Genomic DNA, 26,730 nt, shown 5'->3' on the forward strand with positions numbered 1-26,730 from the left:
GCAAGGCCGGTAGTGGGCAGTCTCTGGCGTGTGGACCTCTGACGATAAGAAACCCCACAGGCTGACTGCCTCAGGGATGGGTATTTCCAGCATGAAATAACCAATGTGGGGAAAAGCGCCGAGAATTTAAGAGCTTCCTGACTCAGTGCTGACTTTTTTATACAGTTGCTTTGTTTTGATGGAAGTGAATTCCAACAACAGATGAATCCATACTAAGTCTCAAAAGAAGCCAAATACATTTGATTTTTAAAAATTATCTGCCACTTATCACCAGCGTATCCTTCTTCCCCCTTACTTCTGGAGTGGCTGAGCAGCTCAGCGCACCACCTTCCTCTTGTGAAGGGCCCTTCGCCCACCCACAGGCACAGCACCATCCCCTGCATGTGCACATCATCTGCCCAGCACTGACTGGTCTGGGGTGGTTAGCCGACCTATGCTGGCACCATCAGATTCTCCGTCCCAGGAATTTGGAGCTAGGTGTAACGCAGCTGTTGAAGTTATCTATTCTTTAAAGAAAAATATTACTCAGGTTTCCTGATATGTTTTAATCTTAAAAAGCAGCACAAGAAAAGGTATCCAAGAAAAAAAGTGGTTTAAAAATAAATTGTATATTCATTTTTTTTTTTCTATCACCCTGACTCAAATTTGGGCATTGAAGCAAAAACTAATCACAGCAAATCCTTTAGACATCCACCACAAAAACTGAAACCCCCAAAAGAACAAAAACGTTCTCAGATGACCATTACTGAACATTCTGATCAAAGATTCCATAGAAGAATACTGATCAAAAGGGGGAACATGCAGAATTTCCCATTCTCATGGAATCCAGACTTTCTGGACCTATGGAAATTGGATGAATCCCTGAAACTACGGCCCTGAGATCATCTTTAAACCTTAAACCAAAAATATCCCCTGAAGTCTTAAAACCAAACAGCAATTTAGCTTAACTAGTAAAGAATGTCTGCCTTGAGCACTATACTCTTTCCAGATCTATCTCTATAGGATTAAACTGACAACAGCAACTCAAAGATTAGATAGGAGCTTATGGGGCAGGGAGTTTATGTTAATGAGAGGGGAACAATCTGGAAAAGAGGGTAAGAAAGGTTGCACAACTCAAAGAATGTAATCAATGTCACTGAATTGTCCATGTGGAAACTGTTGAACTGGTATATGTTTTGCTGTGTATATTCTCCACAACAACTAAATATTTTTTAAATGTTCCCAGCTATTAGCAAACATACACAACAATAACAGAATTAAAGTTCGCAGTGGTAGACATTCCAAAAGTCAAAGAGTTTTGTATATTGTATTTTATGGATATGCTCTGCCTCTGAACTCAACTGCAAATAACTTGTATTTTGTTAGACTTTACTACAAGCCATGAGAAAAGGTCCATCTTTAAATTGCAAATAAACGATTTAGGTCATATTGATAAGCTAAAAAGCAAAATAAAAATAGAGGGTCATAACTTGCTGTTAGGCTGAACCACACGAAATTGCCAATACTGAACTCTTTTTGGCCCGTACATGGTTCAAGTGGGAGCAGCAATTGCAACATATCTAAGACTTGTGAGGTTATCTGGGGCCAAAATACAAATCGTTTTATGTTTTCTTTCCTTTTGAGGGAAAGAAAAAAAAAAAGTCTAAGATTTCCCAAAAATACATGCATTAAAATGAAAACATTTTCGTTCATACACAAAAATGGGGATTGATAGAAAAGGTTGAGAAGGGGATGGAATATACATTTTTTAAAACATAAAAGCAAAGGAATTCTGTCCAGGCCAGTGACTCGGAAGAATGTTTTGTGTCACAGGACCGTAATGATGCTACTTTTGCATCATTAATGTTGTCCTCAAACCCCTTGTCCTCTTCTGAAGTGTTTGGATGGTTCTCTGTCATTCTCCCCTATTCACAGTCTCTTCCCCGGGCTATGAGTGTCATGGGGGGCCCCAGGGGACCCCTCCTGCTGGCAGCCCCACCGGGGGGCCAAGCCAGCTGCCACTTGCTTGCTCCTGTGACCCATGAAGAAGGAGTTAACGGGTGACACCATGTCCCCTCTGCCGCTGCCTCTTCACCAGGCAGCTGCCTGAGCCCAACAGCTGGCTTTGCGTGTGAAACACAGGATACAGCTCCCGTAGCTGCCGAATAGCAGGCATTCCTGCGCTCTCAGGGCGTTATACACAGCTGGCTTCCTTCCACGTGAAATCCTTAACTCGGCTAACCTATCTAGGCTCCACCTTTTCCCCTCAGCAGTCAGATCTGACTTTTTCCCACCTAAAGTTGAAGTAACTGAGTTCTAGTTGTCCAATTCCTGCTTAATCTGTGGGGCTGGGTTATTCGAAGCTCTGAAATGGGCGCCGCGCCAGGCTGTCCTGCTGTTAATTGTTCAACTTTCAACAGGCCTGACGGAGACTTCTCCCGGAGAAAGGAGGGGGTGCATATGGTGCATGGAGAAGGAAGGGTGAAGTGGTCAGAAGGCTGCCCATATCCACACAGCACTCAAAGGACACAAAAAAGCACCAACGGGGCAATGTGGACAGAAGGCAAAGCAAAAGGAAAGTGGCTGGACAGGGCAGGGATAGTGTGTGAAAATGATAAAAAACAATGAAAAATCACTACACCGACCCAAACTCACGTTTCACAAAAGTGAGCCCACAGCATTAAACCCAACAGCCAAAACCAAAAGGTCACTTTGAAAATGTTATGCTGAGTGAAATAAGTCAGTCACAAAAGGAGAAATGTGGGATGATCCCATTTATATGAAGTATCTAGGATAGGCAAGTGTACAGAGACCTAAGTTTATCAGTGGTTAGCGAGGGGGTGGGCGGGAGGGAGTGGAAAGAGGGCTCACTGCTTAGGGGACACTGAGCTTCTGTCAAGGGTGATGGAAAAACTTGGGGAAAGATAAGGGTGATGGTTGAACAACACAACGAGCAGAATGTCACTGAACTACACATGTGAAGCAAATATTTTGTTATGTATATATTTACCACAATTTAAAAAAAAAACTTACTAAGGAGGCTGAACCTGCCCATGACCCAAAATCCGACCCTGAGATCATGTAACTATAGACCCACCGTAGCCAGCACACACACACCAAAAAAACCAAACCTGTTGCCGTCGAGTTGATTCCGACTCATAGCGACCCTATAGGACAGAGTAAAACCGCCCCCTAGAGTTTCCAAGGAGCGCCTGGAGGATTTGAACTGCCAACCTTCTGGTTAGCAGCTGTAGCACTTAACCACTACACCACCAGGGTTTCACACACACACAAAGGATAAATACTGCATAATTCTACTTGTATGAAATCTCTGGAATAAGCAATTGTACAAAGACAAAAATGTACTTATTCGCTACAGGGGGCTAGAGAGAGGGGAGGAGGGTGGTAATTCTTAAAGCGGCACTGAGTTTCTGGAACCAGACAACATGGTGAATGCAATTAATGTCACTGAATTGAACACTTAAAAAATGGTTAAAATGGCAAACTTTTTGTCATATATATTTTATCACAATCAAGTTTCAACCACAAAAACAATCAAAACAAAAAGGTTAAAAATGGGAGATGGGATTATAACGAAATCAGTACTGCTTTTCATGTGTGGCTTGAAGTCTGATTGTCTTGGGAGGCTGGTACCAGGCAATCCACTGGCCTTTTGGTTGATTAATAAAATGAGAAGAATAACTTTTCAAACCAAGTCTAATTATACTTGTTGCAAATAAGAAGAGAAGGGCATGGGGGAGGAGGCACATTTACTTGTAGATTTTGGAGATTAAATGTCCCAAGTAGTAAATAGCTCAGAAGGTGTCATGAAGAGACAATACCAACAGGAACCCAATAGAACCATGGCAATGAGTAATCATCCTGATTAAGTTTACTGGGGTACATTAAATAACTACTCTTAAAATACAATTAGGTGAAGTGACAGCACTCTACTTCAGAGCAGTCAAATTAGCCTTTTACCAGAAAAGATAATAAAAGAGTTCAAACTGTCAAAGTTAAAAACCTAATTTAAAACTTGTTCAATTCTAAAGAAGATTCTATGACCTTATAGATACAATGTTCCAAAGGATGCTATGAGACTGCTGGGGGGCCTCCCAAATGTTCCAGAAAAGACAAACCTGCAAACAATGCTACTTTCTACCTTATTCTTTTAGAACTGATCTTTCAGCCATCTCTGCACCCTGCAGAACACTGCTGCTTTCTTAAAATCTGCTCTTTTAAAACCGTCCACAGCTTGTTGCCCGGGACGGCTTCATTGATTTCTAACTCTCAGGACGCCTGCCAACCTGCGATCTCAGAGGTCATGCGTATTTTTAATAGCGTTTCAGGTGTCATTTGTGCATTTGTTTTTACATCTCTGAAAACCTCCCAAAGGAGCCCTGGTGGTGCAGTGGTTAAAGCACTCGGCTGCCAACCAAAAGGTCGGCAGTTCAAACCCAGCAGCCACTCCTCGGGAGAAAGATGTGGCAGTCTGCTTCCGTAAAGATTATAGCCTTGGAAACCCTATGGGGCAGTTCTCTCTCTGTCCTATAGGGGCCCTATGGGTCAGCATCGACTCAACGGCAGTGGGTTTGGTTTTAGTGGGTTTTTGGTTTATAACGTGATGGCTAATTTTATGTTTCAACTTGGTGTCAGTTGTTTGGTTAAACACTAGTCTAGACTCTGTTATGAAGTAGTTCCCCGTAATTAAATCAGATGGCCTTTAAAAAAAAGAAGATTACCCTCCATCACGTGGGTGGGCCTCGTCCAATCAGTTGAAGGCCTTGGAGCAAAAAAAAGGAGAATCTGCATCTGAATCTGCATTTGAGTAAGATCTCCAGGTGTTTCGTATGCACGTTAAAGTCTGAGATGCACTACTTTAAATCAAAGAAAAATTAAGCTAATAGTTTGGTAAACTGGTTATGGGTTATAAGGTCATATTTTGGTGACATAAAAATTTCATTAAAATTCGTTTTAAAAAATACAAGCAAATACCCATTTGACAACCTTTACATTGAATCTGAATTAACTCCCCAGCAACTGGTACATTTAAGTATAAATACTACTGTCTTCATACCCTTTAACACTGTATAACAAATTGGGTCAAAATTAGCTAATGTCTTGAAAAGTTACCATGGATAGGCTTTACCAGGGCAAGGCCATGATCTGCCTAGTCCATGACCCCAGTTCCTTCCCTGAATCTACCCCTGCCCAAGTGAAGGGTAGGAGTTCCTGTCCCAGCTCCTGACCGACGCACAAGGACCAGTTTACAAACCTCTAATCCTTGGTGACTACAACCATATGTTTCACAGTGAACTTGTGACACAGGAAAGGAAGAAGTAGGTCAGCAGAGAGAAACCCGAGAACTTTGGATGCCGCCCATTCTTGACCTAAGTCTAAACCCAATTCTTTACATCTTGCTTACTTTTCTAATAATTTGAACCAGGCAATGTCTACGCTAAGGAGCCCTAGTGACGCAGTAGTTAAGCACTCAGCTGCTAACTGAAAGGTCAGCAGTTCGAAACCACCCAGTGGCTTCACGGGAGAAAGATGTGGCAGTCATCTCCTGTAAAGACCGCAGCCTTGGAAACCCTATGGGGCAGTCTGAATCTGTCATACAGGGTCAATATGAGTTGGAATCGACTTGATGGCCCACAATAACAACGTCTACACCGACCATCAAGCTGCAGATACTCATTATACAGGTAGTCCCTAACTTATGACACTCGAGTTACGATGAACCACTCTTGTGACCTTTTTTTTTGGGGGGGGTGCATCTTACCGTTAGTAATACGTACTACATACAATGTTGAGTGCGTAACTTGGTGATGTTATCATTCTCAGATATTCACTCACAGACATTCAATGTTATGATTTGTAAAGGTACTAATCATAAAAACCAAACCAAACCAAACTCGTTGCTGTGGAATCGATTCCGACTCATAGTGAAAGAAGTTGGTCTGAAAGGGCTACATACTACATGATTCCAACTGTATGACATTCTGGAAAATGCAAAATTATACAGACAGTAAAAGAGAGTGGTTGTCAGGGGGTCAGGGTGAGGGAGGAAGAATGATTAGGTGGAGCACAGGGTACTTTTAGGGCGGTAAAAAAGTTCTACATGATACTGTAACAGTGGACATGTGACATTATGTATTTGTCTAAACCTATAGGATTGTACAACAGAAAGCATGAACCCTAATGCCAACTACAGACTTCAGTTAATAATGATGTATCAATATTCATTCATCAATTGTAACAAATGCACCACACACACAAACAAACAAATGCAAGATATTAATAATCAGAGGAACAGTGTGCAGGGGAAGTATACCGCAACTCTCTGTACTTTCCGTTCAATTTTTCTATAAACACACTAAAACTGCTGTAAAAAACAAAGTCTGTTAAAAAAAATACGTATGTGTGTAAATGTGTACAAAAAAAGAATTCCATTAAAAATTGGTTTGACAGTGCTTTCAGGAACACAGTATGTCAAATGAGGTACGATTTTTAAATAGCATTTTCCCTTCTTATGTCATACTGAGAAATATACACAGACTCTGAAAGGAAGTGAATTCTCACCTGGGGAAAGAAAAAGAAAGACAGAATGACAGCAAGACAGAAAATGCTGGCCAGCCCTGCAAGGGAACTTCAAATTTAAGCAGCCCGCTCCCATTACTGTTTAGTAAGCAGAGAGAAAGGAGGACCGGTGGTGCAGTGATTAAGCACTTGGCTGCTAACCGAGGTCGGCAGTTTGAACCCACCAGCCGCTCCGCAGGAGAAAGATGCGGCAGTCTGCTTCCATAAAGATTTACAGCCTTGGAAACTCTATGGGGGCAGCTCTACCCTGTCCTATAGTGTCGCTGTGAGTTGGAACTGACTCGATGGCAATGAGTTTTAAGTTGAAAAAAGCAGAGAACACAACACAAATAAGAACAGTGCAACCAAGCGGACCGTCCATGCTACAAAATTTTGATTACCAAGTGGCCGGCCAGCTGCAAACTCTCAGAAACTGACCTTGAAGTTTTTGTGCTCGACACAACCAAGAGCGAACTACATTCATACCGTATATTTTAAATACTGGTATATGCCTTCATCTTAATTCCTTACATTTTAATATGCGCCTCTGAGGTGAGGACCCATGTATAACATGAAAACTGGTGACTTTATAAAAACGGAGAAAGAGCACTTCTTTCATAATTGCTAACTGTCCTCTGGAATCAGAATATCATCAATGAGCCGGTTTCTGGATTTATATTTTATTTTCAATGGTACGGATTTTCATTTGTTGGGTCAGGAGGAGTGGAGTTCCCACATACAGAAGATAAAAGAAACCTCCTCAGTGGCTTAACGAGGTGGATAAATAAGCTCAGGTGAGGGGTTGAATCCATCTTGTTCATATTGTGGTCAGCGCACCGTTATCACTCCTTCTCACCGGCACAACAATATTTTGAATACTGTATCAAAGTTTAAGAATTTTAAAGGATCCAATACAACTAGACGGTGGCTGGCTACCACCACTGACTGCTCTGACCGGGATCACAACAGAGGGTTCTGGACAGAGCTGGAGAAGGATGTAGAACAAAATTCTAACACACAAAAAAAGACTAGATTTACTGGCTGACAGAGACTGGAGAAACTTGAGAGTATGGCTCCTGGACACCCTTTTAGCTCAGCGGTAAAGTCACTTCCGAGGTTCACCGTTCAGCCGGGGACTAGACAGCCCCATAAAACAAAATGGGACTAATGAGGCACAGCAGTTCAGGGACAAGGACTAGAAAGCAGAAGGGGACAGGAAAGCTGGTGATAGGGAACCCAAAGTTGAGTAAGGACAGTGTTGACATGTAGTGGGGTTCTTAACCATTGTCATAGGGCAATATGTGTACTAACTGTTTAATAAGAAACTATTTTGTTCTGTAAACCTTCATCTAAAGTGAGAATAGCAGCACCACTGGAAGAAGGTAATCGACGTCATTGAATTATATGTGTAAAAATTTTTGAAATGGTGTACCTTTGGCTATATATATTTTCACGGAAAAAAAAAAGGTCCTCCAAGACCAAGAAGGGAGCATGTTGACATCTCGGGTTGTTAACCAATGTCATAAAACAATATGTGTACTGACTGTATGAGAAAATATTTGTTCTGCAAACCTTCACCTAAAGTACAATTAAAAAAAAAAAGAATTTTAAAGGAAAGTAGTAGTGAAATCAGAGTCCCTGGTGGTGCAAAGAGTTAACGGGCTTGGCTGCTGACCGAAAGATTGGAGGTTCCAGTCCACACAGACGTGTCTCAAAAGAAAGGCCTGGTGATCTACTTCTGAAAAACCAGCCACTGAAAACCCCGTGGAGCACAGTTCCACTCTGACAGGAGACAGAGTCTACTTGACCGCAACGTGTTTTCACTAGTGAAACCAATTAGCAAATATCAATATATTTGAACCTTTCTCCAACTGCATGTACCCTATACTTCTGATCCTTGGAAAAGATAAAACAAGGGGGGAAGGAAACCCAAGAAGGGAACCTGGCATGGAAAATTGCTATTCTGTCCCATATGGGTTTGTAACTTTCCTGTATTCCATGTGGGAGAATTTTATGACATCACACACACAAGGACGCACTATATAATTCTTTTGGGATTTTGCTTTATTGCTTAGAAAGCGTGAGTGAAATATGGGGGAGAGGTCAAATACGTGTGGGTAAGACTCTAAGGAAGCACATAACATGAATGTCACGAAGCTGTAGGACTTGTTCTCACCTGACCATAATCTGTCCGGAAGACGACAACGCCCTCTGCACAGGAATTTACAGTACTTGGAAAATGCTGGCCGTTTTCTCTCAGCCAGACCCGTGTTCCCTGTAAACAAAACAAACAGCATTTAACTATGAGTTTCGGATTGCAGAAAAACACCACCCCTGAAGTTACCTTGACCACTACATTCCTTTAAAAAGGAAAAAAAAAAAAAAAAACCTTTTTGAAAAGCGAACGTCTTTCTTGAACAAGGCAAAGAAAGAAACTTCAGAAAGCATCATCCTCAACCTTCCCTGGTGGCGTAGTGGTTAAGAGCTTGGCTGCTAAGCAAAAGGTTGGCAGTTTGAATCCACCAGGCGCTCCTTGGAAACGCTACGGGGTGGTTCTACTCTGTCCTACAGGGTCACTATGAGTCGGAATCAACTTGAGGGCAACAGGTTTTTTTTTTTCCCCACAACCTTCCCTGATATACACATGTGAATGAGCGAGAATCCCACCAGGCAGGAGGCAAACAATGGACGGACAGTAATGGTCCCTGTGCAACTACTGGACAGACAGTGGTGGTGCAGTGGTAAAATTCTCGCTTTCCACGCAGGAGACTAGGGTTCAAATCTTCGCCAAGGCACCTCATGCACAGCCACCACCTGTCTGTCGGTAGAGGCTTGTGTGCTGCTGTGATGTTGAACAGGTTTCAGCTGAGCTTCCAGACTAAGACTATGAAGAAAGTCCTGGAAATCTACTTCTGAAAATTAAGTCAACGAAAACCCCACGGATCACAACAGTGATCTGTAATTGTTCATGGGGGTGGCGTGGGCAACGTTTCGTTCCAGTGTGCATACAGTCACCAAGAGTCAGGGGCTGACCCCACGGCAGCCAACAACATTAATAAGCATTACTAGTATGTAACTCATTCATTTGTGTGTTATCTCCCAAACACACAATGAGGCAGACACTATTATCACTCCCATTTTACAGATGGAGAAGTGGAGGTCGAGAGGTGAAGTAACTTGACCAAAATCACAAGACCAGGAGAGAACTCAACCCCAAGCAGTTGGGCTTCAGAAAGCACAAGCTGAACCCAGTCACTACATTCCTTCAACTTGCAAAGTTGAAAACCCCTTGGGATCTGCTGGCTCCCATCTTCATGCTGTCTTGCCACCCACCCACGTGGCAGGCATTCAGTCCACTCCACTAACTTCCTACTTGTACCAAATCCATGTATCAACTGGAATCTCCAAGGAAGGAAATAAAAGTTTCTAGCAAACATCACAACTCAATCCACCAGTATGAATTTGGCTAGGATTCACTAGACATCTAACGTTCTCCAAAGTTTGAGGTTTTAGTCCAAAAGACAGAAACTTCTAGATACTATTGTTTTAACTCTGGACATATTATTTTGGCATTAATTTCATTTGCATTTTTTATTTCCCCACTGGACAAATGAAATAATAATCATTATATTTAGCTTTTTGATGCTGAATATCGTCTTTTTTTGATTTCACAACATGAAAACCAAGTATTTCCAAAGATGGGTGATAAAAGTTTAAAGAAATTGCTGGGTGTTCACTAGCCATTCAAATTATAAACAATTATCTTTAAGATGTATGATGTATATCCGCATGATGGAACGCAACGCTTTAGTTGCATTTAGAAAGCATTAGTGTCTCATTAAACTATTTTCTACTCTGCTGAATAATTTCATTAATTCCAAAGAAAATGACAATAACTCATCCTCAGAAATCAGCATATTATTATAGAACAATTGACCTAAAATGATCACTTGAAATAACACTAAATCAGAGAAACACACTTAGACGGAACAATTTCTTTTTCTAGAATTTTCTACCTCCTTTCATTAGTCTAAGTTTTGTTTTGATTTGAAATGTTAAGCGAAATATTTGAAATATATTGATTACAGCACCTGAGTGGGGCCAACAGTTAACAAGTTTGGCTGCTAACCAAAAGGTTGGAGGTTCGAGTCCACTCAGAGGTTCCCTGAAAGAAAGGCCTGGAAATTTACTTCCAAAAGATCAGTCACTGAAAACTCAATGGAGCACAGCTCTACTCTAACTCACATGGGGTTGCCATGAGTTGGAATCGACTCGAGGGCTACTGGTTTTACAGTTCTCTTTAAGAGTTGGCAGCGAATATATGATATACAAGTAAACCCATCACTTCATTCAAGTTTAAATTGTGTTTATCAATACAAAAATAGTGGCTGCCGTTATTGGAGTGCCATGATGCATCAAGTTCATGTACTAAGAGCCTTGGCGACAGTATCTCTAATACAAACTCTCTGTAAGACAGGAATTATTACCCCAAGAGGAAACTGAAGCTCAGAGCACAAGTCAGTACTATACCAATGTTACACAGCTAGTAACTAAAACACGTCTCAAATGAGGACTTTCCAATTCCTAATCCCATGTGTTTCCACACATCACACTGACTACATTTGTCCCCCTAAAATAATTCATAAGTCAGTTAGTAAGGCGCCCCGCTGGTGCAGAGATTAAAGTGCTCAACTGCTAACAGAAAGGTCAGCAGATCAAACCCACCAGCAGCTCCACAGGAGAAAGATGTGGCAGTCTGCTTCCGTAAAGGTTACAGCTGCACAACATGATCAATGTAACTGATGTCTAAAAATTGTACACGTGGAAATTGTTTAATTGGCAAATACTGTGTTATATTTACTTTAAAAAATATATACATCTCAGCACAGAGGTCACCTTAAATGACCAGTAATCACATGCAACTATTTGCTCTCCCCCTAATTTTCCTTGGGGAGATACAAAAATATCTTCCGTTGAAGACAGCTACCAGGCCAACCGACTGGAAGAGATCCATATTTATGCCTATTCCCAAGAAAGGTGATCCAATCGAATGCGGAAATTATCGAACAATATCATTAGTATCACACGGAAGTAAAATTTTGCTGAAGATCATTCAAAAGTGGCTGCAGCAGCATATCAACAGGGAACTGCCAGAAATTGAGGCCAGATTCAGAAGAGGACATGGAACCAGGGACATCACTGCTGATGTCAGATGGATCCTCGCTGAAAGCAGAGAATACCAGAAGGATGTTTATTTGTGTTTTATTGACTATGCAAAGGCATTCAACTGCATGGATCATAACCAATTATGGATAAATTGCAAAGAATGGGAATTCCAGAACACTTAATTGTGCTCATAAGGAACCTGTACATAGATCAAGAGGCAGTCCTTCTAACAGAGCAAGGGGATACTGCATGGTTTAAAGCCAGGAAAGGCGTGTGTCAGGGTTGTATCCTTTCACCATACCTATTCAATCTGTCTGCTGAGCAAATAACCCAAGAAGCTGGACTATATGAAGAAGAACACAGCATCAGGATAGGAGGAAGGCTCATTAATAACTTGCGTTATACAGATGACATAACCTTGCTTGCTGAAAGTGAAGAGGACTTGAAGCACTCACTTACCGATGATGATCAAAGACCACAGCCTTCAGTATGGATTACACCTCAACGTAAAGAAAACAAAAATCCTCACAACTGGACCAATAAGCAACATCATGATAAACGGAGAAAAGACTGAAGTAGTAAAGGATTTCATTTTACTTTGATCCACAATCAACACCCATGGAAGCAGCAGTCAAGAAATCAAAAGATGCACCGCATTGGGCAAATCTGCTGCAAAAGACCTCTTTAAAGTGTTGAAAAGCAAAGATGTCACACCCTGAAGACTAAGGTGTGCCTGACCCAAGCCACGGTATTTTCAATCACGTCATATGCATGCAAAAGCTAGATAATGAATAAGGAAGATGGAAGAAGAATTGAAGCCTTTGAATTGTGGTGTTGGTGAAGAATATCGAATATACCATGGACTGCCAAAAGAAAGAACAAATCTTGTCTTGGAAGAAGTACAACCAGAATGCTCCTTAGAAGCAAGGATGGCGAGACTACGTCTTACATACTTTGGACAGTATGAGGAGGGATCAGTGGTATCAGGAGGGATCAGTCCCTGGAGGAGGACATCATGCTTGGTAAAGTACAAGGTCAGCAAAAAAGAGGAAGATCCTTAATGAGATGGACTGACACAGTAGCTGCAACAATGGGCTCAAGCATAACAAAGATTGTGGGCATGGCGCACGACCGGGCAGTGTTTCGTTCTGTTGTACACAGGGTCGCTATGAGTTGGAACTGACTCGCCAGCACCTAACAACAACATAAAAATCTGACGAGTTTTCATTCCCTTGGTAGCAACGATGACTTTAAAAATACTCCAGTCAGGAACTAAGATGTTTGCTGTTGTCACCGTTAATCGAGACCCCCAGTAGGTCAAACCTTGAGTTTTGATGAAAACATCTGGGGAAAGGAAACCCTAGGTCCCTGGAAGGAGAGGGGACCCAGAAACAGGGACAACATGCTCACAGGTTCTAGAAGCACTGCTCAAAGACCAAGGTGGTAGGAGGCTCCAGGTGGACACGGCACCAGCCCCTGCTCTCCTCTTGACCAGCCCATATTCCCGAAAGCTCAGACTCTTCTAGCACCCATATATTACAACCCAATGCGAGGCCCTTCCTGTTGGCATTCCCTGTCACCAGATTATAAGGATTTTAAATTTTTTACTCACAGTTTTTCAAATATCCCCCCACCCCCCGCAAAAAGAGGTTGAAATCCTCCACAATCAAGGTGGAAAACAGCATAAAAAATGAATATGAAGTGTTTCTATAAAAATCCTGCCTTTCTGCAACCCTCTTTGCTGAGTGGCATCTGGGGTCTTAAAAGCTAGCGAGTGGCCGTCTAAGATACATCAATTGGTCCCAACCCACCTGGAGCAAAGGTGAACGAAGAACACCAAAGACACAAGGAAAATATTAGCCCAAGAGACAGAAAGGGTCACATAAACCAGAGATTTCATAAGCCAGAGACCAGAAGAACTAGACGGTGCCTGGCTACCACCAATGACCACCCTGACAGGGAACACAACAGAGTCCCTGACGGAGGAGAAAAGTGGGGTGCAGAACTCAAATTCTAGTAAAAAGACCAGACTTAACGGTTTGACTGAGACTGGAGGGACCCTGGAAGACATGGCCCCTGGACTCTCTGTTAGCCCCAAACTAAACCATTCCCGAGGCCAACTCTTCAGACAAAGATTAGACTGGACTATGGGACATAAAATGATACTCATGAAGAGTGTGCTTCTTAGCTCAAGTAGATATATGAGACTAAATGGGCAGCAACTGTCTGGATGCGAGATGAGAAGGCAGAGAGGGTCAGGAGCTGGTTGAATGGACACAGGAAATCCAGGGTGGAAAGGAGGAATGTGCTGTCACAGTATAAGGAGAGCAACTAGGGTCACATAACAATGTATGTATAAATTTTTGTATGAGAGACTAACTTGAATTGCAAACTTTTACTTAAAGCACAATTAAAAAAACAAAAAATCCTGCCTTATTTAAAGAAGGCACATAACACCAAAGTTCTCCTTGACGCACAAGTTGGTGACGTAACCCTGACTGGCGCTCAGGGCTGCGACGTTGGTAACACACAGAAGGAAGCGCCTGTCAGCCCTACTTTCTTTATTAACAAACAGCTGCTTCCAGAAAGAACACTTACTTTAGGCATCATCTAAGACTGTTGTCTCAAATATCATTACATACCAACACCACATGATTTATGATGATCTAGAAAAATGCTCCCAAGTGCCTGAGCTACTCTTTTCATCTTCTTTTTATTTAATTTCTACATCAGACTATAACATTTGAAAGCCTTGAAATACCTCCACCCACCCACCCACACACACAAATGGAAAAGTCATAGTTGAGAACTTTTACTCATTAGGTAAGATCATGAAGAAGTTCCTGGGTGGCACAAACGCTTAAGCGCTCAACTCCTAGTCAAAAGGTTAGCAGCTTGAACCCACCCAGAGGTGCCTTGGGAGACACGCCTGGCAGTCTGCTTCCAAAAGGTCACAGGCCTTCAAAATCCTATGAAGCAGCTCTGCTCTGCAAACACAGGGTCACCATGAGTCAGAATCGACTTAATGGCAACTAACAACAACAAAGATCACGAAACCATAATTCGCGGTGGACCTATGTCCCAGAATCCAGAGCCCACACATTCTCTCTGCTATGATCATCACTTGTATCAAGCTTTTTATCAGCCAGGATTTCATGTACACACCTCAGAAATGATTAAAACCGTCTAGCAGGAATCAAATTAAGATTTTATTATTAAATTAAGATTGCCAAATTAAAATAAACTTTTAACTAGGATTAATATAAATCTCCTGACTTCCAGAGGCCACACAGAATGTATTTTCACTCGTTAATGCAGTTGCTTTTACTTATTTGAGTTTTCTTGTAGCTCTCTTTATCTTCTTCCCCTTTTAAAAGTACTCTAAAGCCCTTTGTTGACACAGTGCTTCAAGATCAAACACACAGTTCACCTTCCCCAGTCCAAAGGGCTTTTTCAACAGGTGTGAAGAGCTGCTGATAAGCAAATTTTACAAAATCCCGCCCAGATTTCAAATCTAGAGCCCACTGGCTGCTTCCCTTAGATCTACAATTAAACAGCTGTGTTCCACAAGTAGTAAGACAAATGTACTTAAAATAGTCCCTTTGTTCTTTGAAAAAGTATACAGAGTGGCAATTTTCATGGAATTGCAAAGTAAAACCACTAAAATGGATATTTTTACATAGATTTTTCTTGGTTTCTCCGAGCCCTCAAACTTTCCACTTCCATTCTATTAGAATAGAACACAGATGCCCAGGTCCGGAAAAAAGGCCACCCACAAGCATCTGAAAACTAAGCCACCAGCAGATACTTACTAGAGCATCCAAGTTTGAGTGGGGAAGAAAAATTGCCCGCCATATGCAAACCATTATAGTCTGTCATTGTTAAATATGGCTGATAATTTAATATACAATACAGGCAACCTAACATATGAAGAAAGCTTACAATGTGAGTTAGAAAATGCCTTCACAAGCAGGTGGAACACACACACGTTTTATTAAAACTTGGAAAAGTTTTCATCTTAATCTCTGAGACAGATAGGCACATGTTAAAATCTACCAGCTAGAAACTTTTCTGCATGTAATTACCAGCAACATTTTTATAACACAAAGTACTTGCACATATATTCACATTTCCTTTGATCTTCAGAGTAATCCTGTAAGCTAGACAGGCAAGTAACACGACCCCTTCTCCAGAAATGAGGTTCATAAGGGTTCCATTGTCTATTGCCAAAAATGATTTCCTGGCTATAATCAAGAAGACTGATTAAACCAACTGTTGCTGAGTATGTAGAGAACCTGGAACTCTCTGATACACTGGTGGTAGGGATGTAAAATGGGAACATCCTCTTAGGAAAATAGTTTGGCAGTTTCTTAAAAGGCTAAACATAATCTCACCATGGAGTTCCCTGGGTAGTGAAAATGGTTAATGTGCTTGGCTAGTAACCGAACGGTCTGTGGTTCAAGTCCACCCAGAGATGCCTCAGAAGAAAGGTCTGGTGATCTACTTCTGAAAAATCAGTCATTAAAAACCCTATGGAGCACAATTCTACTCTGACACACATGGGGCTACCATGAGTCACAATCAACTCAACAGCAATTAGGTATGCCTCAATATTAAAACCAAAACCACACCCACTGCCGTCAAGTCGATTCTGACTCATAGCAACCCTATAGGACAGAACAGAACTGCCCCATAGGGTTTCCAAGGCTGGAAATCTTTACAGAAGTCGACTGCCACATCTTTCTCCCGCAGAGTGGCTGATGTGTTCAAACCAACAGCCTCTTGGTTAGCAGCTGAGCGCTTAACCACTTCGCCACCAGAGCTCCAACATTAAGGAGCAAAAAAACCCCCATATTTCCTAATTAAATTTAATCTGGAGTATCTGTAGGCAAGGTATAAAGACAGTCCCCGGGTTACAAACCTACGACTTACAGACAACTCCGACTTGCCCTTTAATGTTATGTACATTTGCCCTCACTTTGATTGAACATGTGCAGCTTCTAAGTCATTGAAAAGGCTTCAATCCTTTTCTTGCACTAAAGTAAGGCTAAGTAAGAACCGTAGGCACCTGTTCTGACTTACACACAAATCTGACTTAAAGACACAGGAATGGATCTCACTGGTAACCCAGAACAGCCTGTGTACATGTTTGTGTGTGCTGCTCATATAGTCATATATGTACTAAACTACATGCGGACACAGTCACAGATACCTTCCAGACACAACCAAACACCTCACAGGATTGGTTTACTGGGTTTGAAGGCTTAGGACCATAGTCTCATGGGACAACTCAACTGGCACAACATAGTCCATAAAGTTTATGTTCTACATCCTATTTGGCAAGAAGTGTTTGGGATCTTAAAAGTTTGCAAGCGGCCATCTAAGATACAACTATTGGTCTCTAGTCATCTGGAGCAAAAGAGAAAGAAGGAAACCTAAGACTCAAAGAAGAAACTAGTCTACAGGACTAACTGCCTACATGAACCATGGCCTCATCAATCCAGAGACCAGAAGAACTAGATGGTGCCCAGCTACCACTACTGACAGTTCTGATCTGGGCCACAATAAATGGTCCCAGATAGAATGGGAGAAAATAGTAGAACGAAACTCTAATTCTTAAAAAAAAAAAAAAAGGGCTCAACTTACTGGACCAATAGAAACCTGACTGACCCGTGAGACTACTACCCTGAGATACCCTTTAAACTATGAACTGAAACTACTCCCGGAGGTCACCTCTTAGCTAAATAACAGATTGGCCCATAAAATAAACAATACCACCCATAAAAACTGTGCTCCTTTTAAAACGAAAAAAAAAAAAAAAAAATCTATATGAGACTAAATGGTCAACATTTACCATATAGCAAAGATGAGAAGGTCAGGTGGGGGGCAGGGAAGCTAGATTAACTGAAGCAGAACAACCAGAATGGAAATAATGAGGATGCTGACACACTGTGGGAAATGTAACCAATGTCACTGAACAATATGCATAGAAATTGTTAAAAGGGAACCTAATCTGCTGTGTAAACTTCCACCAAAAACTCAATAAAATATTTTAAAAAGAAGAACACAGCCACATTCATTCAGTCATTATATATTGTCTATGCCTGCTTTCCTACTACAAGGCAAAGTGAAGTAGTTGGGACAGAAACTGTATGGTCCTCAAGGCCTGAAATATTTACCTTCTGGCCCTTTACACAAAAAGTCTGCTGATCCCCACTTTCAGGTAAAGAAGATAACATCATCATAGATTTCAACCTATTGTTGCCCTTAATACTAACTTTCTCTTCTCTGAAAATGCTTTCTTTCCTTAACTCTAATCCCTCTCTTAAAAAAATTAAGTTTAAAAATAAGGTAGGCAAAAAATCCTAAAAAAGATGATGGGTAGAATTTAAAAATACCAAGCTGTGCAGCATGTTTTAATTACGTATTTATGAAACAGAGAACATTCTTTAGCCAAACACACAACTCGGTCTCAGGCCCAGGATGGATCACCAAGTCCACTTCTCTCCCATAGCCGCTTATTCGGCCAATGTTAAGTGCCAGTTCAGGATTCTCTAGCAACCCACATGGTAAAGTCACAATTTGTTTCCGAAATGTGATCTGTTTTTTTTTTTTAAAGAGTCAGAGGTCAAATCTCATAATAGCTAAGATAAATGAATATAGTTTACTATATTACTATGTTAAGTTTACTATATTTAAACCAAAAAACCAAACCCGCTGCCATCAAGTTGATTCCAACTCATAGCTACCCTACAGCACAGAGTAGAACTGCCCCACAGGGTTTCCAAGGCTGTAATCTTTATGGAAGCAGACTGCCACATCTTTCTTCTGCGGAGAGACTGGTGGGTTTCAACTGCTGACCTTTGGGTTAGCAGCCAAGCGTTTAACCACTGAGTCACCAGGGCTCCACTTACGAGATGTGCTAGTAAGTGTGGCAGGAAAAAGAAAGTCTTCTTCTTTTTCCTGCCATGACTTAGTAATGCAGCAGCCTGGTTCAGAGGGTCTCTGATGTAGCAGGGTGGAGGGGGGGTGTCCTTGTTCTTGACGATACTGAATTCCAGAAACTGGAAGTGGAAAATATATCACAGTTGTTGTTGTCAGCTGTCATCAGGTCATCCCCAACTCACGGTGACCCTACGCACAATGGAAAGAAATGATGCCCAGTCCTGTGCCATCCCCATGATTGGCTGTGGATCAGATCATTGTGATCCACTGATCCGTAGGGTTCTCATGGGCTGCTTTTCCTAAGCAGATCGCCAGACCTTTCTTCCTAGTCCATCTTAGTCTGGAAGCTCTGCTGAAACCTGTTCAGCATCACAGCAACATGAAAACCTCCACTGACAGCTAGGTGGTAGCTATGCATGAGGTACACTGGCTGGGAATCGAACCTAGGTCTCCTGCATGGAAGGTGAGAATTCCACCACTGAACCACCATTGCTCCCATGCTGTTGGAAGTACACAGAGACACCTTCTCAAGTTCTCAGATACTGTTTTTCTAATTCTTATTACCTGAACCCGCCTCAAAAGACACGGGGCTTTACAACACACAAAGTTCTAATGCAGGTTTCTTAACCTTGGAACTACTGACATGTTGGACTAGATCATCCTTTGCTGGGGCTGCGGGGACTGTGCTAGTTGAGAATCACTACTTTTGGGTAATACAAAGTTCTAGAGAAAAGGTCAAATGAAAGGAGTTTTCAAAACTGTTCACTGCCAGTGACATAAATAATTGAAAGTGGAATCAGTTGTCTAACTTGCGATGTTGTCCAACATCACAAAGTTGGATCAGTCCAAGAAAGTACACCTGGGGCAGATCTAACTTCTGGTAAATATTAAAGCTGGGTGCACAAGAACGGAGGCAGTGGCCTGGGCAGTGTAATTCAAATGTTTGACAAGCACAAGGAAAAAGGTTGCAGCAGCAGACAGTTCTCTGTCTACTGTGCTCTTTCACCTCCGGTGCTATTTCAACCCCCAAATGCTTGCAAAACCCCAACGCAAAACTTGTCAACAAGCTTGAAACTATGCAGAGAGGAGCATGACAAAAGGCGTAATCACACGTACAAAAACGAAGCGTGACAAACACAGGGCTTACACAAACAGCCGGGGCAAGGAGTACTGCTGGCTATAACAGACCCAGGAGAGTTCAAAAATTACAGGGGAACTTGGAGCCTCAGACCTCTCCCTTGCAGACACGGCCACCCTTAGCAGGGTCCTAGAAATAAATGAGGAAGTGGATGGCGGCCACTCTCTCCAAAGCATCATCTCCTGGGCCTGGAGGCAGCAGGTATCTCCCAGGATAGTCGGGGGTTTTTACACACGGCTCTTAACAGGGAGTACACAGACCGCAAGGCCCAAGACAGGGTAAGTGATCCCCTCTGACTCATTTCCTCGTCTTGTGACTTCAGGGTTTGAGAACCGAGGCTGGCAATCATTCCTCAACAACTGGATCAGATTCCAAAGAGGAAAGCATAAACTCTGCCCACGGCTGCTCATTAATTCCAGCTCTGAAGGGAACATGGGTGGTTTCAGGCTTGGGTCTCAAAGGACGCAGAGCTCCAATAGGTGACATGAAGCCGGAGCTACAGCCCGCACCAACTGTTGAGGAAGAAAAGTAATAAGTCAAAAAAGAAACACTGATAGAGTATAGCCAGTAATGCTGGAAACACCTGGTTTGAGGATCTCAAGTTTGTACCATTTTACTGCTGGTTATGCAACAAAGACAGGCATTTGTTTTCTATGCAAGCCAACCCAAGAACAAGTGTCCTACACCCATCAGAGCTCACGCCACCATTAAATTCCAAGGGAAGGTGTGTTGCTGACATTTTGTTCTGGAACTCATAGACACAATTTCTCCCAAAGACTATGCCAGAAGTGGAGGGTAACTTCCAGACTGGCCTACAGAAGTCTTTAATGGTATTACCGAAATGCTACACATTTTTAAAAGAAAACTGGAGGAAATAATATTGTTATAATTATATGATACTAGCTTTCAGCTCTTTGCACATGTCATTATAATACTTTGTCTTCTTGGGCAGACCTTTGAAATCTTCTGTTTAGCTCTTTTACTCCAGCATTTCCTCCTTTTGCTTTAGCTACTTGACTTTCAGGAGCAAGTTTCAGAGTCTCTTCTGACATCCATTTTGGTCTTTTCTTTCTTTTTAATGACCTCTTACTTTCTTCATGCATGACGTCCTTGATGTCATTCCACAACTCGTCTGATCTGCAGTCATTAGTGTTCAACGCATCGAATCTATTCTTGAGATGGTCTCTAAATTCAGGTGGGATATACTCAAGGCTCTAGGAATTGACGGAATATTAATTGAGATGCTTCAACAAACAGATGCAGTGCTAAAGTGCTCACTTGTCTATGCCAAGAAACTTGGAAGACAGCTACCTGGCCAACAAACTGGAAGAGATCCATATTTATGCCTATTTCCAAGAAAGGTGATCCAACCAAACATGGAAATTATCAAACAATATCATTAATATCACACACAAGTAAAATTTTGCTGAGATCATTCAAAAGCGGCTGCAGTAATATACCGACAGTGAACTGCCAGAAATTCAAGCCGGATTCAGAAGAGGATGTGGAACCAGGGATATCATTGTTGATGTCAGATGGATCCCGGCTAAAAGCAGAGAATACCAGAAAGATGTTTACCTGTGTTTTATTGACTATGCAAAGGCATTTGACTGTGTGGATCATAATAAACTATGGATAACACTACGAAGAATGGGAATTCCAGAACACTTAATTGTGCTCATGAGGAACATGTACATAGATCAAGAGGCAGCCGTTCGAATAGAACAAGGAGATTCTGTATGGTTTAAAGTCAGGAAAGGCGTGTGTCAGGGTTGTATCCTTTCACTGTATTTATTCAATCTGTATGCTGAACAAATAATCCGAGAAGCTGGATTGTATGAAGAATGGGGCACCAGGGTTGGAGAAATACTCATTAACAGTCTGTAAAATGCAGATGACACAACCTTGCTTGCTGAAAGTGAAAAGGACTTGAAGCACTTACTGATGAAGATCAAAGACCACAGCCTTCAGTATGGATTACACCTCAACATAAAGAAAACAAAAATCCTCACGACTGGACCAATAAGCAACATCATGACAAACAGAGAAAAGACTGAAGTTGTCAAGGATTTCATTTTACTTGGATCCACAATCAACACGCATGGAAGCAGCAGTCAAGAAATAAAAAGATGCACTGCATTGGTCAAATCTGCTGCAAAAGACCTCTTTAAAGTGTTAAAAAGCAAAGACGTCACCTTGAAGACTAAGCTGCGCCTGACCCCAGCCATGGTGTTTTCAATCACTTCATATGCATTCAAAAGCTGGACGATGAATAAGCAAGACCGAAGAAGAACTGACACCTTTGAACTCTGGTGTTGGCGAAGAATACCGAATATACCATGGGATGCCAAAACAATAAACAAATCTGTCTTGTAAGAAGTATAACCAGAATGCTCCTTAGAAGCAAGAATGGCAAGACTACGTCTCACATACTTTGGACATGTTATCAGGAGGGATAGGTCCCTGGAGAAGGACATCATGCTTGGTAAAGTAGAGCATCAGCGAAAAAGAGGAAGACCCTCAATGAGATGGATTGACACAGTGGGTGCAACAATGGGCTCAAGCATAACAACAATTGTGAGGATGGCGCAGGACCGGGCAGTGTTTCGTTCCGCTGTACGGAGGGTTGCTACGGGTTGGAACCAACTCGGCGGCACCTATCAACAATAGCTTTCAGCTCTACCACCATTTGTCAGTTTGTCATACTGTGGTAGCTTATGTGTTACAATGATGCTGGAAGCTATGCCACCAGTACTTCAAATCCAGCAGGGTCATCCATGATACACAGGTTTCAGCAGGGCTTCCAAACTAAAACTAGGAAGAAAGGCCTGGTGTTCTAATTTTGAAAATTAGCCAATGAATATCTTAAAAATCACAACAGAATATTCTCTGATATAGTGCTAGAAGATGAGCCCTATCTTAGTCATTTAGGGCTGCTCTAACAGAAATACCAAAAGTGGATGGCTTTAACAAACAGAAATTTATCGTCTCACATTCTAGTAGGCTACAAGTCCAAATTCACCATGTCAGTTCCAGGGGAAGGCTTTCTCTCTCTGTCGGCTCTGGAGGAAGGTCCGTATCATCAGTCTTCCCCTGGTCAAGGAGCTTCTCAGTGCAGGGACATCAGGTCCAAAGGACATGCTCTTCTTCTGGCTCTTGTTTCTTGGTGGTATGAGGTGCCCGTTTCTCTGCTTGTTTCTCTCTTTTATATCTCAAAAGAGATTGGCTTAAGACACATCTAATCTTGTAGACCTCATCAATATAAGGGCTGCTAATCCATCTCATTAACGTCATAGTGACAGGATTTACAACACGTAGGAAAATCATGTCAGATGACAAAATGGTGGACAATCACACAATACTGGGAATCATGGCCCAGCCAAACTGATACACATATTTTCAATCCATGACAAGCCCCCAAGGCTGGAAGGGACTCAAAACACACAGTAGCTAGAACAATGGACTCGAGTATATCAAAGATCGTGAACATGCTGCAAGACTATGCAGCGTTTCATTAAGTTGTACGTGGAGTCACCATGAGATGGAGCCAGCTTGACAGCTACCAACAACATGAGAACAATGTGTGTGTATATATGTACAGGTATATACGTATGTGCGTACATATATGCATATGTGCAATACATACACATATACATTGTTGTTATTATTAGTTGCCATCGAGTCTCTTCCGATGCATGGCGACCCCATGTGTTCAGAGGAGAACTGCTCCGTAGGGTTTTCAAGACTGTGACCTTTCCAAAACAGATCACCAGGTCTGTTTCTCAAGACACCTCTGTGTGCGTAGGAATGTCAACCTTCCAGTTAGCAGTCAAGTGCTTAACCATTTGCATTACCCAGGGACTCCTTATATATACGTTTTTAAAAAAAAAAACACATTGACATCGAGGTGATTCTGACTCAAAAGTGACCCTATAGGACAGAGTAGAACTGCTCCACAGGGTTTTCTAGGCTGTAATCTTTACAGGAGCAGAACGCCAGGTCTTTCTCCTGTTGAGCCTCTGGGCGGGTTCAAACTGCCAACTTTACGTTTAGCAGCCAAGCGCTTCTCTCTCTCTCTCTCTCTCTCTCTCAGAGAGTTACAATAGACATATGGTTGTTTCAGAGTTATAGATCATCATCATTATCACCATCATCATCATTTCTTGGGCTTGCCTTTGAGCCTAAGGATCATTTATAGCACTATTTGTACGAGAAGATATGCAGTGTTCCAAACAAATAAATCACAAACACAATTAAGAAGCATGGTTGTAAATTGAGGCCTGCCTGCATCATCATAAAGTACACTAAAAAGTGTGTCCAAAGTCTTAGCACAGCCCCAGCTCTAGTGTTCCCAGTAAGAGGAAGGATCATGTGGTATCCACATTCTTTGTGTTATCATGCCCATATGTCAAGTTTTGTCACTACTATCAGCTCCTAGGAAGAACAGATTCCATGCAAAGGATAACAGAAAACTATATGAATAGTAGGAGGTAGAAAAGGAGGAAAAAAAGAAAAAATGATAAAGCTATCACCAATAATAAACTACCCTTGGTTCAACATTCCCCAGGTAGATACAAAGGCTCACTGGCATACCACACTCCCAGTCAAAAGCAAAACCAAAATAAACGATGCTAAAAGGGCAAGATGCCTAAAAATGAACATGTGAGTCTCTTAAAGAGTTTTAGTTCCATGGTTATGGGGTTCCAACTTGCCAACTAATCGAGTCCCAACATCTCCAAATTCTGTCCTGATATTATACGCTGATTTTTCCAACATTCCTCACGATTCCTTAAAACAGCTTTTTAATCACTCTTTTAAACTACAGCAACAAGAAATAATCTCCGAGACAATTTAATACCAAATGAAATGAGACATCTCCAAACTGCTCAATCTCAAATATTGTACAAATGCGACAATCCAAGGAACAAAAATCAAAGTAGTCTATTAGTTAGCCAACCATTATATAGCTAACACATAGGTATGAGAAAAAAAATAGTAAAGTAAATGGATCTAAAGAATCAGCCTAAGATGCATTCATCCATCTATAAATCCGTGCAGTCATAAATTCATTGCTATGGTTTGAATTGTATACCCCCAACATATGTATTTGAATCCTAATGCCTGTACCTGAGGATGCAATTCTATTTGAAAATAGGGTTTTCTTTATGTTAATTAGAGCATACCTGAGTAGGGTGGGTTCTAAACCTAATCACTTCTGAGTTTAAAAAGGGCAGATTGGATATAAAGGCATGCACACACAATGGGGTGGCTGGGGTGGGGTGAGGTGGGGAACAGACATCATGTAAGAATCTTCTACAAGCCAAGGAACCAAGGAATGCCTGGGGTTACCTACAAGGAAGAAATCAACACGGGTGAGACCCTGATTTGGACTTTAGCCTCCAGAACCGTAAGAAAATAAATTTCTGTTCTTTAAAGCCACCCACTTGTGATAATTTTGTTACGAGAGCACTAGGAATCTAAGACATCCATCCACTCATCCATAATCCATCCATCCATCCATTCACCCATCCATAAATCCATCCATCCATCCATCCATCCATCCATCCACCCATCCATAAATCCATCCATCCATCCATCCATCCATCCACCCATCCATAAATCCATCCATCCATACATACATTCACCCATCCATAAATCCATCCATCCATCCACCCATTCACCCATCCATAAATCCATCCATACATTCACCCATCCATAAATCCATCCTTCCACAGGGCACCCCTACACAAGGTCTCCCTTCCACAAATCCATCCTTCCAACAAACATCTTCTGAGCCCCATATTACGTACCAGGCAGGGTGAAAGATTCAACAGTACAGGCAGTCCCTGGGTTACGAACATCCTATAGACAGCTCCTAAACCAAACCACAACCAAGTCGATCACGACTCACAGTGACCCTACAGGACTGGGTAGAACTATCCCATAGAGTTTCCAAGGAGCAGCTGGTAGATTCGAACTGCCAAACTTTTGGTTAGCAGCCACGCTATTAACCACTGCACCACTCCTACTTATCCTTTAATGTTATGTAAATTTGCCCTCACTCTGAAATGACTGAGCCAACCCCTACACGTAACAAATTCATCATCACAATCACCTTCACTTGCTGCACATGCAGCTTTTAAATCACTGACAAGGCTTTGCCTTTTCTTGCACTAAAGTCCCGTTAAATAAGAACCGTACGCACGTGTTCCGACTTACCTACAAATTCAACTTAAAGACTTAAAAACACAATTAGGAACAGATCTTATTTGTAACCCAGGGACTGTCTGTATATAAAATAGTTCCTACTCTAAAGAGCTTACAAATATTAGAGGTAAACTATACCTATTTTAATACTTTTCTAGTTTTTTGTTTCAAAGGAAAAATTACATAACATAAGGAGCAGTAGATCACGACGGGTAAGAACTAAGTAAATATGAAAAGGACACACAGATTTTATAAAATAAATACAACTCTTCCAGGTCTGAAAACTCTCAAAAACTAGTGGGAAACCTAAGGAACGCAAAATAAAACAGTTGGTTTTAGAACTGTATCCCATTCTTCCTTTAAGTCAAAGCAGTAGGAGGTATAGAACAGAAGAGGTTAAAAAAAGTCATTCACAAAATGTTTGCATTCTGCATGGAATGGAATACTGGACATCCATCATCTCTTTTTTCCCAGAGTTTATTGTCCTTTCTTACTCTTGGCAAGAATTTTTTTTTTCAAAAAAAAAAATTTTTTAACTATAAATAAAAAAAAAACTGATACAATTATCTTAATGAAATCCTGGCTGTGTTCTGGCTACCATCTGTTTTTAGAAAAAATAGGAATCTGTTGTTACTTAAGAAAAATGAATGATCCAAGAACACAGCAGGAAGAAAATAAACTTAAAACAACTATTTCTCATCACTGTTACATACACA

The 26,730-nt window shown here is 41.6% G+C and overlaps 1 protein-coding gene across 1 annotated transcript in view; it reads right to left on the reverse strand.

Annotated features, from left to right (window-relative positions):
• MYO10 (myosin X) overlaps positions 1 to 26,730 on the reverse strand; it is a 300,329-nt gene that overhangs the window by 228,649 nt on the left and 44,950 nt on the right. Inside the window, exon 2 of the mRNA XM_012557740.2 lies at positions 8,735 to 8,833. Coding sequence (XP_012413194.1) covers positions 8,735 to 8,833 — 99 coding nt within the window. The remainder of the gene's footprint in view (positions 1 to 8,734; positions 8,834 to 26,730) is intronic.

This window comes from Trichechus manatus, unplaced genomic scaffold (assembly GCF_000243295.1).
Source record: "Trichechus manatus latirostris isolate Lorelei unplaced genomic scaffold, TriManLat1.0 scaffold00116, whole genome shotgun sequence".
NCBI classification, from domain to species: Eukaryota; Metazoa; Chordata; class Mammalia; order Sirenia; family Trichechidae; genus Trichechus; species Trichechus manatus.